Source organism: Stegodyphus dumicola, chromosome 9 (genome assembly GCF_044657685.1).
Source record: "Stegodyphus dumicola isolate Sdum_Otavi_A_Nest chromosome 9, ASM4465768v1".
Taxonomy (NCBI): Eukaryota; Metazoa; Arthropoda; class Arachnida; order Araneae; family Eresidae; genus Stegodyphus; species Stegodyphus dumicola.
The window spans coordinates 42,800,224-42,814,951 of NC_140776.1; the positions used below are offsets into that span (position 1 = coordinate 42,800,224).

At 31.6% G+C, this 14,728-nt stretch overlaps 1 protein-coding gene across 1 annotated transcript in view; it reads left to right on the forward strand.

The window, feature by feature from the left end:
• The window catches only part of JMJD6 (Bifunctional arginine demethylase and lysyl-hydroxylase PSR), a 33,527-nt gene that overhangs the window by 1,116 nt on the left and 17,683 nt on the right, over positions 1–14,728 (forward strand). Inside the window, exons 2-4 of the mRNA XM_035360745.2 lie at positions 138–352; positions 7,461–7,613; positions 11,595–11,791. Coding sequence (XP_035216636.1) covers positions 138–352; positions 7,461–7,613; positions 11,595–11,791 — 565 coding nt within the window. The remainder of the gene's footprint in view (positions 1–137; positions 353–7,460; positions 7,614–11,594; positions 11,792–14,728) is intronic.

Genomic DNA, 14,728 nt, shown 5'->3' on the forward strand with positions numbered 1-14,728 from the left:
ATATCCAATGTGTACAAAATCTGATAGTAATGAAAGCCTGTTATTATTTCTAATCTAAGTGCAAAAACAATTAAAAAGTATTTAATTCTAACTAATCTGTTTTAACAGTAAGAATTATTGTATGCAATTATTTTTAGAATTGAATGACAAAGATGGAAATGGATGGTCAAAACTAAATTATGCTGGCACTTTTGAGCTTAATTTAAAGTCTGTTAAGGATAATGTGGAACGCATCAATGTGAAAGATGTACCTCCAGATGTTTTCATCGAAAAGTATGAAAAATTATACAAACCAGTTGTAATTACTGGATGCACGGATCATTGGAAAGCTCGTTATAAATGGACTTTACAGGTATTTAAAATATCATCTGGATAGTATATAATTTTAAGTCCATATTATATGAATTTGTTAACTGTGTTAGTCATTTCCCTTCTCCCTTCCTCCCCCCTTAAACCAGACACTTGAAGCTCTGTAACTCTAAAACAGGAACAGAGTCATTTTCTGCCTCCCCTCCCTGGCTTGCATTTAAACTCTGGGATGACAGCTGCAGTCACCTAATTTTTCCCTTCAACCCATTTCTGCTTAGAGTGTATTATTTCATGAAAAATACACAAATGAAGGCTCGGCTGACATGAACTGCAGTCTCAGATGAGGTGCAGAAAATAAGTGCTGTGCCATGATGATGACATGCATTATGGTAGCAAATGGAGAGGGACAGGTAATGGCTTTGAAGTACCTGTTTTAAAGAAACAGATTTTAGTTAAGTATTTGTAAGCAGTGGTGAATCGTTTGACCATTTTGCTGTCTCATCACGAAGATGTTGCTCGGGGTGCACCATAGAGGTCAACTGAATTAATAGCTCTGAGAAAGGGTAAGCTTCATTTCATTTTTGATGGAAAACAGTCCAGGTATGAGTCCAAGACTCTTCTACCTCTTTTATCGCCCACTAACCTTCGAATGGACTTCCATCTTGCCAGTATTTTAAATTCTCAAATGTCACAAGGACACTATATTTATAAGCATCTGTGTCATCTTTGGGATTCAAATCTAGGCTCAGCAGCCAGCTTCCTTACATTCCAGCAGAGAGGCATATGTAAATTTTGAAATGGGAGATAAATATTTTAATATTTTCCTTTGTTGATTTAAAAAAAGTAAGTGCAGTAAAATTTGGATTCAAGTACTTAGGCATAATCTTAATCATAATACTGGGAGTTCGAGCAAGGTTCTATACCATGCTGGCCGCATGTTTGGTTTTTGATATTTCTTCCAAGTGTAATGTTATAGAGATGGTTTTCATTATGAAGTCCTCTATTAAGGCATCCCTTCCCTTAGACAGATAATCCTCTATATGCTTTGTTGTATTTAATAACTTACGTACCTTTCAGTGTAAAGTGAAATCTTCTGTTTAACTGTGATAAGCTTATGATATTTGTTTTGTTCATTTTTCATCTATTATATATGAACTGGATATGTAGCCCTGTCGGTTGATCTTTACAATATGGTAACTGGTAGTTTGGCGACATTTTGGAGGCGATAAAGGTTACTACCTGGGACTTTGGTAATAATGTGAGCAGTACTCAGTTCCGATTACGCATTATTTTGTGTGAGGGAAATGAGAGATCATGGGATATGTCATGTGATATTAATGGACAAATTACGGTTCTTGAATCGGAAAAAGGGGGAAATCTGGAAATTTTGTATTTGGTTTATTCTGTGTTGTGTGAAACAGTGTTTGTGAATTTTTGGATACCATGGCCGTAGCTAAAGAAAAGTTTATTGGACACGTAATCAAGATTCTGAAGAAGATTAGGTAAGTTAGTATTTTTAATTACTTGAGGATATTATTTTTATGCATTGTTCTAAATGTAAGGTGGAAGTAAAGGAATTTGGTATTATTGGGAAAATTGTTATTAGCAATGATTTAGTTTAAAGTAATTAGGATTGTAAGGTAATTTTTATTAATTTAATGTATGTGCTCATTTATATTTTAAGTAGTGTTTTTGAATTTAATTATATTTTAATTAAATGATAGTTATTTTGTGAATTTTATGTTTGTAGGAATTTGGTATACGTTATCAGGTAATTTCATATATGTTCTTTTTACCGGGTTTAAAGATTGAGAAAATTGTCATGTATTTTCGTGAAATTTTTCTAATTTATGAGAAAAAAGCAGTGTACATGGATGTAGTGAAGAGTGTGCGCAATGCCATTTTTGTGCAATTCTGGGATGTTTTTTTAAGTAAAAATAAGTCGACGTGTACATGGTTTAGTGATATTTTAATTAAATGATAGTTATTTTGTGAATTTTATGTTTGTAGGAATTTGGTATACGTTTAAGTTGAAGTAAACGTGCATGGAAATAATTTAAATATTTGATATTAAGTATTTGTAATGCTTGCGGTATGAATTTGTTGGTGACGTGTATAATGTAATAGATGATTTGGAGGTAAAAGTTTTTGGATATTTTATTTATTTTATATGTGGAAATGTTCATATTTGGAAAGGTTAAATACTTTTTCGCGATCAGGTAATTTCATATATGTTTTTTTTACCAGGTTTAAAGATGCAATGCCATTTTTGTGCAATTCTGGGATGTTTTTTTAAGTAAAAATAAGTCGACGTGTACATGGTTTAGTGATATTTTAATTAAATGATAGTTATTTTGTGAATTTTATGTTTGTAGGAATTTGGTATACGTTTAAGTTGAAGTAAACGTGCATGGAAATAATTTAAATATTTGATATTAAGTATTTGTAATGCTTGCGGTATGAATTTGTTGGTGACGTGTATAATGTAATAGATGATTTGGAGGTAAAAGTTTTTGGATATTTTATTTATTTTATATGTGGAAATGTTCATATTTGGAAAGGGTAAATACTTTTTCGCGATCATGTAATTTCATATATGTTCTTTTTGCCGGGTTTAAAGATTGAGAAAATTGTCATGTATTTTCGTGAAATTTTTTTAATTTATGAGAAAAAAGCAGTGTACATGGATATAGTGAAGAGTGTGCGCAATGCCATTTTTGTGCAATTCTGGGATGTTTTTTTAAGTAAAAATAAGTCGGCGTGTACATGGTTTATGTGTATGTGTTATTTTGAAAAACGCGTAAGGAGTATGGTATTGTGTACTTTTTCCCAATTTTGCAGTGAATATTTGTCATGATTAAGTAGTTTTGTTAGATAAAATTTCTAGCATAAGTGTAATTCGGCTAGTAGATTGTTGGAAGAAGTGTTCAGTAGATAAAAAGAAAAGAAACATGTCTTTACTTCGTGAAGACAAAATGGCGGCGGGGAAAAAAAAATGGAGGGTTGCTGTAGGAGAGTTGGTCGCCAAAAAAACGCCAAGTTACCATAATGTAAAGATCAACCGCTCTGTCTTTTCTTAGGAAAGGATGCCTGCTTTAAAAGCAATTGGGTTGAGTTATTCACTATAAACTATTGCCTGTTTTGTGAGTTCTCTATAAACTATCTTTTTGAATATATTAATTTTTATTTCTGTAGCAAGGGTTCACATTTTTCAATTTTGCACTAAGTGCAAAATTGCCAAATCTATAGAATGCTATCGTAAATGCTATTGTAAATATCTGTAATTGTTTAATTACAGATATTTACAATAGCATTCTATAGATCTGTAATTGTTTAATGTACAATAATAATATGTACGTTAAAAAGATTTAATGTACATATTATTATTGTAATATTGTAGTTTAAACTATTTATTTATTTATTAGTTGCTTTTAGAATCATAATTTTAAGGTCTATGTTTAATCAAAATGTGGCTATATGTGTTTTCTGTATAAGAGTTTATTTGAGGTATAGAATTGTAGATATTTCAATTCTGAGTTCAACAATGCTTAAAACTGTAAAAAAAGGCTCAAGTAGAATAAATTATATAGGCAAATACTTTCCTGATAGGCCTTGACAAATATTTTTTCACCAAATTGGTGACATTTGGCAGTTGTTGACCGACCTTGGCAACTTCCAAAAAATTTTAGAAAAATACATTTTGAACTGATTCTTCCTGATACATTTTGAACTGATTTATGACTGATTCTTCCTGAAACTTCAGAACCAAGTGCTGTACTTTAAACATGGTTCAAAGAGCTAGGATAAATTGTGATTTGGCTCTGAGATTCTTCAAAGAACATAATCGAATTATGATTTAGAATTTACTTTGTAAATGATTTTGGAAATTGATGACATTTCTCATCCTCTAAGAAGGGATTACTTAACATTCTTGTTTTTCTTTAGCTATTTTTCATGCAGCGAGTCTCAAACTTTTATAATAAATTGTGAATTTCTCCCTGCTTATCTGATCATTTAAAGAGATAACAATTAACCCATAGGTCACAACAATGTTGTTAATTCTATGGTGTTTATAAGGAAATGGGAATCAAGAGAGAAAAAAAGAAACATGTCAAAATGGAACTTAAAATTAGGTAAAACTGCAACCATGTGTTTCGCATAGATTTTAATTGAAACTCTGTTGATTTCAAGAGGGGCCTGTACTTGTTTGCCTTTGAAATTGAAAGAGTTTATATTAAAATTTATGCCAGATGATCAGTAGAATTGAAATTGGATTTGGGCTGGTTTATGAAAATTCTCACATATATGTCTTTGTTACTTAAAACTAGAGATTTGTTTTGTAAAAGGTGGATTGTTATTAAAAATAGTTCTATTTCACATTTTGTTCAGTGCGAGAAGCATATAACCCTCCAGAATGTCTTAGTAGATATCAAGCTTTGAAGACCCACTATAAAAAATTAAGGGCCCAAATCCAAGCCAGAATAACGCTGCAAAATTGACTTAATAGTCATGCAAATAACATTTTTAGAGGTCTGTCATATCTAATTATTTCCATCATCATAATGTTCTTAACAGAATCAATATTAATAGAGTTAGTTCAGTGTTGTATGTGTGTATTTTCTTCTGCCATGAATTTTATCATGAAATGAAATTCATATGAGCGCATGACCTTGGTGCTACCCTGCCAAGATTTCAGGGTTGATCTTTACATTATGGTAATTTGGCGATTTTTTGGCGAAAATTTGGCGACCAACTCTCCTACAGCAACCCTCTATTTTTTTTCCCAGTGAAGACATGTTTCTTTTCTTTTTATCTCCTGAACACTTCTTCCAACAGTCTACTAGCCGAATTACACTTATGCTAGAAATTTTATCAAAGAAAACTGCTTAATCATGACAAATATTCACTGCAAAATTAGGAAAAACTGCACAATACCATTCTCCTTACGCATTTTTCAAAATAACACATACACATAAACCATGTACACGCCGACTTATTTTTACTTAAAAAAACATCCCAGAATTGCACAAAAATAACATTGCGCACACTCTTCACTATATCCATGTACACTGCTTTTTTCTCATAAATTACAAAAATTTCACGAAAATACATGACAATTTTCTCAATCTTTAAACCCGGTAAAAAGAACATATATGAAATTACATGATCGCGAAAAAGTATTTACCCTTTCCAAATATGAACATTTCCACATATAAAATAAATAGAATATCCAAAAACTTTTACCTCTAAATCATCTATTACATTACACACGTCACCAACGAATTCATACCGCAAGCATTACAAATACTTAATATCAAATATTTAAATTATTTCCATGCACGTTTATTTCAACTTAAACATATACCAAATTCCTACAAGCATAAAATTCACAAAATAACTATCATTTCATATTAAAATATCACTAAACCATGTACACGTCGACTTATTTTTACTTAAAAAAACATCCCAGAATTGCACAAAAATGGCATTGCGCACACTCTTCACTATATCCATGTACACTGCTTTTTTCTCATAAATTAAAAAAATTTCACGAAAATACATGACAATTTTCTCAATCTTTGAACCCGGCAAAAAGAACATATATGAAATTACATGATCGCGAAAAAGTATTTACCCTTTACAAATATCAACATTTCCACATATAAAATAAATAGAATATCCAGAAACTTTTACCTCTAAATCATCTATTACATTATGCACATCACCAACGAATTCATACCTCAAGCATTACAAATACTTAATATCAAATATTTAAATTATTTCCGTGCACGTTTATTTCAACTTAAACGTATACCAAATTCCTACAAACATAAAATTCACAAAATAACTATCATTTCATTAAAATATAATTAAATTCAAAAACACTACTTAAAATATAAATGAGCACATACATTAAATTAATAAAAATTACCTTACAATCCAAATTACTTTAAACTAAATCATTGCTAATAACAATTTTCTCAATAATACCAAATTCCTTTCCACCTTACATTTACAACAATGCATAAAAATAATATCCTCAAATAATTAAAAATACTAACTTACCTAATCTTCTTCAGAATCTTGATTACGTAGCGGATACACTTTTCTTACTTCTGTTTCAGAATATTTAAAATCATACTTATATTTCACAGCAAGATACCAGATAAAATAAATAACATAATAAAACATCTTTATTTCTCTCTCGCACAACCTTAAAAAACATTTATTACTATCCTTTTCAATACCACTAAATACCCATTTCAAATTCACTTTAGTTACGGCCATGGGATCCAAAAATTCACAAACACTATTTCACACAACACAGAATAAAGCCAAATACAAAATTGCCAGATTTTTTCCCGATTAAAGAACAGTAATTCGTCCATTAATATCACATAACATATCCCATGATCTCTCATTTCCCTCACACAAAATAATGCGTAATCAGAACTGAATACTACTCACATTCTTAACAAAGTCTAACTAACCTAATCTTCTTCCGAATCTTTCTTACATGGTAGATACACTTTTATTATGGATTCAATAAAATTACTGAACGATTTTTTTTCCGAATTTGATAGAATTTGATAAAAAAAAATTCTCTTTATCACATCTACAATTCACTTTAGACAGCGCCATACAATCCCAAAATTATTCAACCCTACTTCACACAACACACAATGAAACTTAATACAAAATAATATACATCCACAGATACTTGTCCAAATTCCCCCCTTTTCCGATTAAAGAACCGTAATTCGTCCATTAATATCACATGACATATCCCATGATCTCTCATTTCCCCCACACAAAATAATGTGTAATCGGAACTGAGTACTGCTCACATTATTACCAAAGTCCCAGGTAGTAACCTTTATTGCCTCCAAAATGTAGCCAAACTACCAGTTACCATATTGTAAAGATCAACTGATTTCAGTTTTGATATTCAGAGTATCTGACAAGGCATTTTTGTATGATAACATACAAAAAGCAATTCATATAGATTTGGACTTTGTTTGGAAGGATGGTAACCTTGTGCTGATCTAAATACTTTTTTATTGCATTACAGTGTTTATTTTTGCTTCTCATGTCATTTTTAAACTTTTATTCATAGCATTCACCATATTAAATTTTTATTTAAATTTCAGAGACTTGCTCGCAAATATCGGAACCAAAAATTCAAATGTGGTGAAGATAATGAAGGATATAGTGTAAAGCTAAAAATGAAATATTTTGTGTATTATATGCAGCACAATAAAGATGATAGCCCTTTATACATATTTGATAGTAGTTTTGGAGAAGTAAGAAAAATTTAATAATTTTTTTATGGAATTTCATAAAACTTTTATGAAATTATATGTACTTATCTCTATTGTATGTACTTACCTGAATAACGATTGCTGATAACTTTATGGATACTTTTCCATTATGCACCTGCTACGCATTTTGACAGTTTTTTTTTTTTTTTTTAATTGTAAACAGTTTCTAGTTGTAAGAATAGTTTATAGATAGCAATTTGTTATTACAAATAGCATTTATCATAACAAAGAATTTTTTTTCATTCTCAAATAGTAAAAAAAACATAAACTGAAATGTGTGAGGACATTAAACGGGAAACAAGTTTATATATCTGCTAGTATGGCAGAAAACATTTTTATCTTCGGATGTAGACGGCACCACATGAATTCTACTAAGTAGGAGTCAAAATATTGATAGGCAGTGCCTCTTTGGAATTTTATCCACCTTTTAGCATTACCCTTGAAACATTCAGTAGATTAGGCCAATAAAATTAAATGGATGCTTTATTATGAAATGATCATGTCCTGCAGCCTTCAGCTTGGATGAAATGTAACCTTTCCAGCAGTCCAAGAATATAGTTCAATCTGCTATATTATTTTCTATTATGTCCATTAAAGTCATAGCAGAATGTCCTGGAATATAGCGACTAGGAAGCCTTCTCCTGTTTCTCGACACAAACCTCTGAAAAGTTTCTGTGAAGGTAGTATGCAACCTATGTTATCTTTCCTTTCATGAACAAATTATCGTAGATTTCGACTATTTTATCAGTGCTGACAATCTTAGTTTTAAGACAAGACATCAAAGATTTGCAACAAATCACTCAGAGATAATTGTTACAGTGCACTGTGTTGTGATTTAATTGAATCTATCATTCACAAAAATTGATGTAGAAGTCTGCTCTTTGCAGCACAAACAAAAAAAATCATTGACTAATGAGAAACAGAATGAGTGAATTCTCAAACCACATTCCTTTTCAGGTGCCTTTCTCTTCTGTGCTTCTCATTTCCATGAAGACCACAGTGTGATGGTATCCATTGCATGGCAACTTCTTTGCCATCCTGAACTGAATTGTGTAATAACTGCTGACATTTTAAAATGTCAACAGATATTGGTGATTCAAAAGAAGGAATGGCTAGAAGAGCAGCTTCAGAATCAGAGAGTAGGACAGCATTTGAAAAATGTTCAAGGTGACATTCAAGTTGGGATAAGGCTTTGCGTATGGCCATAATCTCAGCATCAGAAGCAGTTCTGTTCCAACAGCACTGTAAAATGGAAAAAAGCTTTCAAACGACACCATTGCCTGCGTTAATACTGTTAGCCAGCATAGAGCCGTCCATGAACACATGTAGCCATTCACTCTCAAAGCATTGTTATTTCAAAAGACATAGATTTTAAAATTTGGTCGTTTGTTTCTTTTTTGAGGATTTCATATAACACATTAATTCTGACAACATATTCTCTTTTATCAGTTGGATATAGTGACTTCATAAAATTTTCAGCTTCCTATCAAAGACCTATGAGATGATGGAAGTTGTTGGAAAAATACTGACTGAGGAAAATCCTTCCGAGTTTTAAGGTTTCTGTCCTTCGATAAAAGGCAGTAGCTCCACAGGGAGAAACTGTCTAGTTCTTTTAATATTTTTTCCTGTAGGATTAGTGCTGTCTCCTTCATAATGGATTTAATGCACATATCGTGTGGAACTAGTAAAAGTGCATCACCTGGGGTGTTTTTAATAGCACCAGTGATATGCCAGAGAGTTTGGTTGTGAAATCTTTTGACTGTATTGATTAATCACTTGGTTATATGTCACAAGGGGTCGCAACAGTAAGTAATAAGAGGTAGAATTTAGGAACTGTATGTCAAATCAAGAATGGTTCTAGAATGACCTCTTTTAGATCCAGCAGTTCTCTTCATTAAAGTTAGCCTCTAAGTAGCATGTTTAAAATCATTTCAGAAAGCTCTTTACAAGTCAGTTTACAGTTGAAAATAACACCCAAGTATTCAAATCCCTGTACCAGTGAACCCTAATATAAAAGGTGTAATTGCAAAGTCTGATGAGTAAATAAAAATGTTTGATAAACCATTTCTCTAAATTAACTTCCATATTATGAGTACAGCACAAATTTTGTAAAATTTTTAGAACCTGATGTAAAATAACTATGAATTGTTTACAGTTAAAAAGCCTGAGATTTTTTAAATACCAATAATGATAAATATATTTTACAATTTGCTGTGTATTCTAATGTCTGTGATAAGTTTTTTGTGTTTCTTTTGACCTCGCTCTTTCTTTTCACCATTGACAGAACAGCTGGTCCACATGGTTAGGTGCTTGTCAGCCAGTTAGAGTTTTATTGTTGTTATTTTAAGTATATTTGTTATTTTAGGATATACTATCTAGGCTTTAATATAACATGATCCATCCTTAAACTGTACTTTATGTAAACCTCTCTCATCTTATATGTATAGTGTAACCTAGGGGTCAGCAACCTTTTTTACTAGGAGGGCATATTTCAGAAATGCAGAAGTTCTGCAGATACTTTGGGGCAGCTATAGTAATAATAAGTATATAATTATATCAAAAGAAAGTTAATTTATATGGATTGCAAAAGTTCTAATATTTTAACAGTTTGTTTTTTATTGCAAAAACCTTAAAATTGTTGCTAACCAAGCAAGAGAACCTGCAAATTGTTGTAATGCAAGTGAAATAAGTTGTTGATGCAGAACAATTGGCTTAAAGGAAATTTTTTACTTTTTACCAAGCATTGTTTTTTTACAATGTTACCTTTGAATTTGAAGAGAAGAACATGTACTGTGCTTGCAACTGAAAATACAAATTTATGAAATGATTAGTTTATATATGAACAAAATTTTCACATGTAAAGCATAGCATATTGTGGTTGGGCACAGTATACGAGAATAGTGGAAGCAGAATATACTGTATGCAGAACTAGATGTTTCTAGCAGTTGAAAAGTGATTAATCTAGTGAGATAGTGTTTTCTAGATGTCGCTAAGATTCAGTTTCTGTCAAAAATTTAATTGTGAAGTTGATAAAATGTAAATTTTTATTAAAATTATTCAATATGAGTGTTTGCTGTCTAGATATCTAAAATTTAGAATTTAAATGTACAAACATCCAGCATTTTAAATATTTTGTGGGTAATGGGGTGCCAACACCTTATATAAACATTTAAAAAAATGTATTAATGGAATTTACTGCTGTAATTTTGACATAATTTAAAAAGCAAGTAGTATTTTTATAATTACATGTCCAGTGTTCATATTACTTGAAATGAAAATCTTTTTTTTTTTTTTTTTTTTTTAACTACTAGCTGTACCCGCCCGGCATTGCCCGTGCATTTAGAAAATGCAGATAAGTGAATAGCGCAGGAATAGTAGTGTAGGACATGTAGACTGTCTCTCTCTCTTCCCCCCCCCCCACAAGCTACAAAAAAGAAATGAATTGTAATTAATCGATTTAATGTATCGTCAAAACAGCAAACTAACGCTAGAATAAAGAAATCAATTGTTACAATCGAACGTTATTTGAAAACAAATAATAATATCAGTGAGTCAAAAAAACCGTCATTAATTAATTATAAATAATTTTTTTAAAATTTTTCTAATTCAAAAATCGAAAATCGGGCTTCGAGGTCTGGTGGCCAGCCCCTTTGTGCTTCCGTATAAAAAATTCCAGGTCCCTGCGTGCGATAGATTTGGCTGGAGAGCTCGGTCAGACAGACAGACAGACAGATAATTAATTATAAATAATTTTTTTAAAATTTTTCTAATTCAAAAATCGAAAATCGGGCTTCGAGGTCTGGTGGCCAGCCCCTTTGTGCTTCCGTATAAAAAATTCCAGGTCCCTGCGTGCGATAGATTTGGCTGGAGAGCTCGGTCAGACAGACACATTACACTTGCTTTTATTATTATAGATTTCTATTGGCCCTCTGTGTACTACATATTTCTCTCGGTACTATTTAGCATCCTAGGAGAAAAAAGTTGCTGGATGACTATGACATACCTATCTATTTCCAAGATGATCTTTTCAAATATGCTGGAGAAGAAAGGCGACCTCCTTACAGATGGTTTGTAATGGGATCTGCCAGATCTGGGACTGGCATACACATTGACCCACTGGGAACAAGTGCATGGAATGCTCTAATTGAAGGACATAAAAGGTACATTTTAAGGATATTTGTAATCCTCATATACATCAGTCTAAGAATAAAATTATTAAATGCAAATTATAATTCATGAAATTAATTATTTAATGAATTTTTTGGCAAAGAAAAGGATAAGTATTTTAGTACTAAAATAATAGTATTGAAACAGTGTCAGAGAGCATTTATCTTGATCTGTTCATTTGTGTGAAACTAAAAAGGGAGGAAGATGAAAAGGAGCTGGAATATGCTTAGTTGCAATCTGAATGGCAGAGTAATAAAATAATATTTATATTTATAGCATAAAATATTTTTAATTTCTAGGAGTATATGTGAAGAATAAATTGGAAACCTTTATGGCTACATAAAATTCATAGTTACGTTATAACCATGCCAGGTGTTGTAATGCTGAAGAAAAGGCTCACATAGTTTTCAGTATTATAGGTCGGTCCCTCGTATGCCTTTGTGATATCTAAAAGTTTAATGGCACATTTTGAGCATCATGTTGTGGCCATGATTATCACCATCAGTGATTCCAATCAGCATATTAAACATTTCCAACATCAGTTGCTTTTTTTAAAAAACAAATATTTTCCTTCCCCCCTTGCCTCAGTTTCCCTAAAATTTCGGTCATAATTTGTTTATTCAAGATGTATTACTTAGAACTCAAATCCTTTTTACATAGGGAAGTATACTAGCCATTTGCATTGCCAACCTAAAATAGAAATTAAATAAATAAATAAAATTTAAATTTAAAAACTAATAAAAAATATTGATTTCAATGAGCCAGCTAGTGCAGTTTCATAGGGTATGTCCAATATTATTCCTTAGAAAGATTTAATGATTTTAATAATAATACAAAGTTATTGCTTTTTTATTACACTAATTTAATCATTTGTTGTTCCTGTACAGAACTGTGGATGCAATAGAAATTAAACAATGAACTGTAAATGTAATTTCTTTGACGTGATAGCTACTTTTAATTATGCTCTGGAAAAGACTAGAATGAAGAAAATGTTTTAAAGCGGTTTATTTTTTAATGCATTGAAATGTCTTTGCATTGCTATGGCATCAACATAATACCAAGTAAGAAATCTTGCCCTTAAAATATCCATGCTTGAAGATGCATGTGCTTAAAATGTTTTTCAGTTATTCTGTAAGTTTGAGTAATAAAGTGGGATGTTGATCAAAATGGCAAGATTTCCTTAAAAACTTCATTACAGCATGAAAGTATCTTATTGTTTAACAATTAAATACAAAGAATGAAGTATAACTCATTATTTCTTTCTATCAGACCTGCTTAACTATATTTGCCTTAGTTTTAGTAGGTTATTCTATTTTTCAGTATATATTGACAGTACTGATGTTAGCTGAAGTATCTTTTATTTTGTTGATTTATTTATTTTAGTTAAAGAATTTGATGATAGGGAACAGAGTAGTCAGTCCTATAGGTATTAATAATTTGTATAATTTTAATTTTAAAATTCCTCTTTTTCTCTAAACCTATGCAGCAAAATGTGGCAAATCTTTCTCAGGGAGCATTGGAAAAAATCAAGAAGAAGCTTAAAAATGTCACCAAATGTAAACTAGCCTGTATGGATTAAACCTAATAAATACTGAAGAATTTCTTTACAAATTATTAGCATGAATACACCTAAGCAGAACAGTTGCATCTAAAGTGTTTGGATTACAATATGACGTCTCAAAAAAGAATTTAACTGTGAAAAAATTTAAAAGGCCATAAAGTTTTAACACCCTACTCCCCATAAAAGAATTCTATATTGCATACCATATGGCATCAGAAAAACCTTTTATAAATAATTCCCGCCTCTCAACTTAAAATTTTTCTTACCACAAAATTGTATAAAATTTATTAACACATTCGCTGCCACTGATGCGCTGGCGCGTCAGCATGGCGCTACCTCCCATGCCGGTGACACTCTGGGGCGACAATCGAGTATGATAAGTAAACTGCTTTAGTTTTAGTTCGGATTTAGAGGTTGAACGATGAGGTTTTTGTGGCACGTTAGTGAAGCATTATTTTTATATTTTCGGTGCGTGGTTTTTAAATTTTGTGTTTAAATTTTTTTTTGTGCATTTTTAAAAATGGCAGACAGTACAAGTATTGCAGGACCTTCACAGCCTAAGAAAAGGAAAGTAAGTAAAAAACTGACTGATGCCGAAATATTAGAATTACTAGAAAAGAGTGATCTTTCTGATTATGACAGCGTAGACGATGAAGATTACGGTTGGGATTCTACGAGCGAATCGGAAGGAGATAGTGATGTCGCTGTGGATAACTTAGAAATGTCGGATTCTGACACAGAAGATCAACAATTACCGGTAATCCGACAGGTTGACTGGAAAACAGATTCAAGTTGCATGGTAAGTCATACATTTACAAAATCTGAGTCCTTGCTAATACAGCCAACTGAAAGTACTCCTATCGGATATTTTCGCCTTTTCCCCACTGAAGTATTTCTGGAAAAAATAGTCGAAGAAACAAATCGTTACACATTAGAAATACAAAATAGCGATAAAACGAAAGAAAAGTCACGAATAATGCTTTGGAAAGATTTAAAAGTGGATGAATTTTTAGTTTTTTTGGGAGCATTCTTGCAAATGGGGACAGTAAGAATGAATAGACTTCAGGACTATGGAAGGACCCATTATTTCATAATGCAGGCATTGCAAATAGCATTAGCCGAAATCGGTTTTTATTAATTTTACGTGCATTACATTTTGCAAAAAATAGTGAACCTGGAGAACCTCAACCTACAGACAGGTTATATAAAATACGCCCTGTTATCGATTTTTTTAACGAAAGAATGTGCGAGATATATTATCCTAATAGAGAACTTTCTTTGGATGAATCTATGGTTCTCTGGCGAGGTAGATTATTGTTTCGCCAATACATAAAGAATAAAAGACATAAGTACGGTATAAAACTTTATA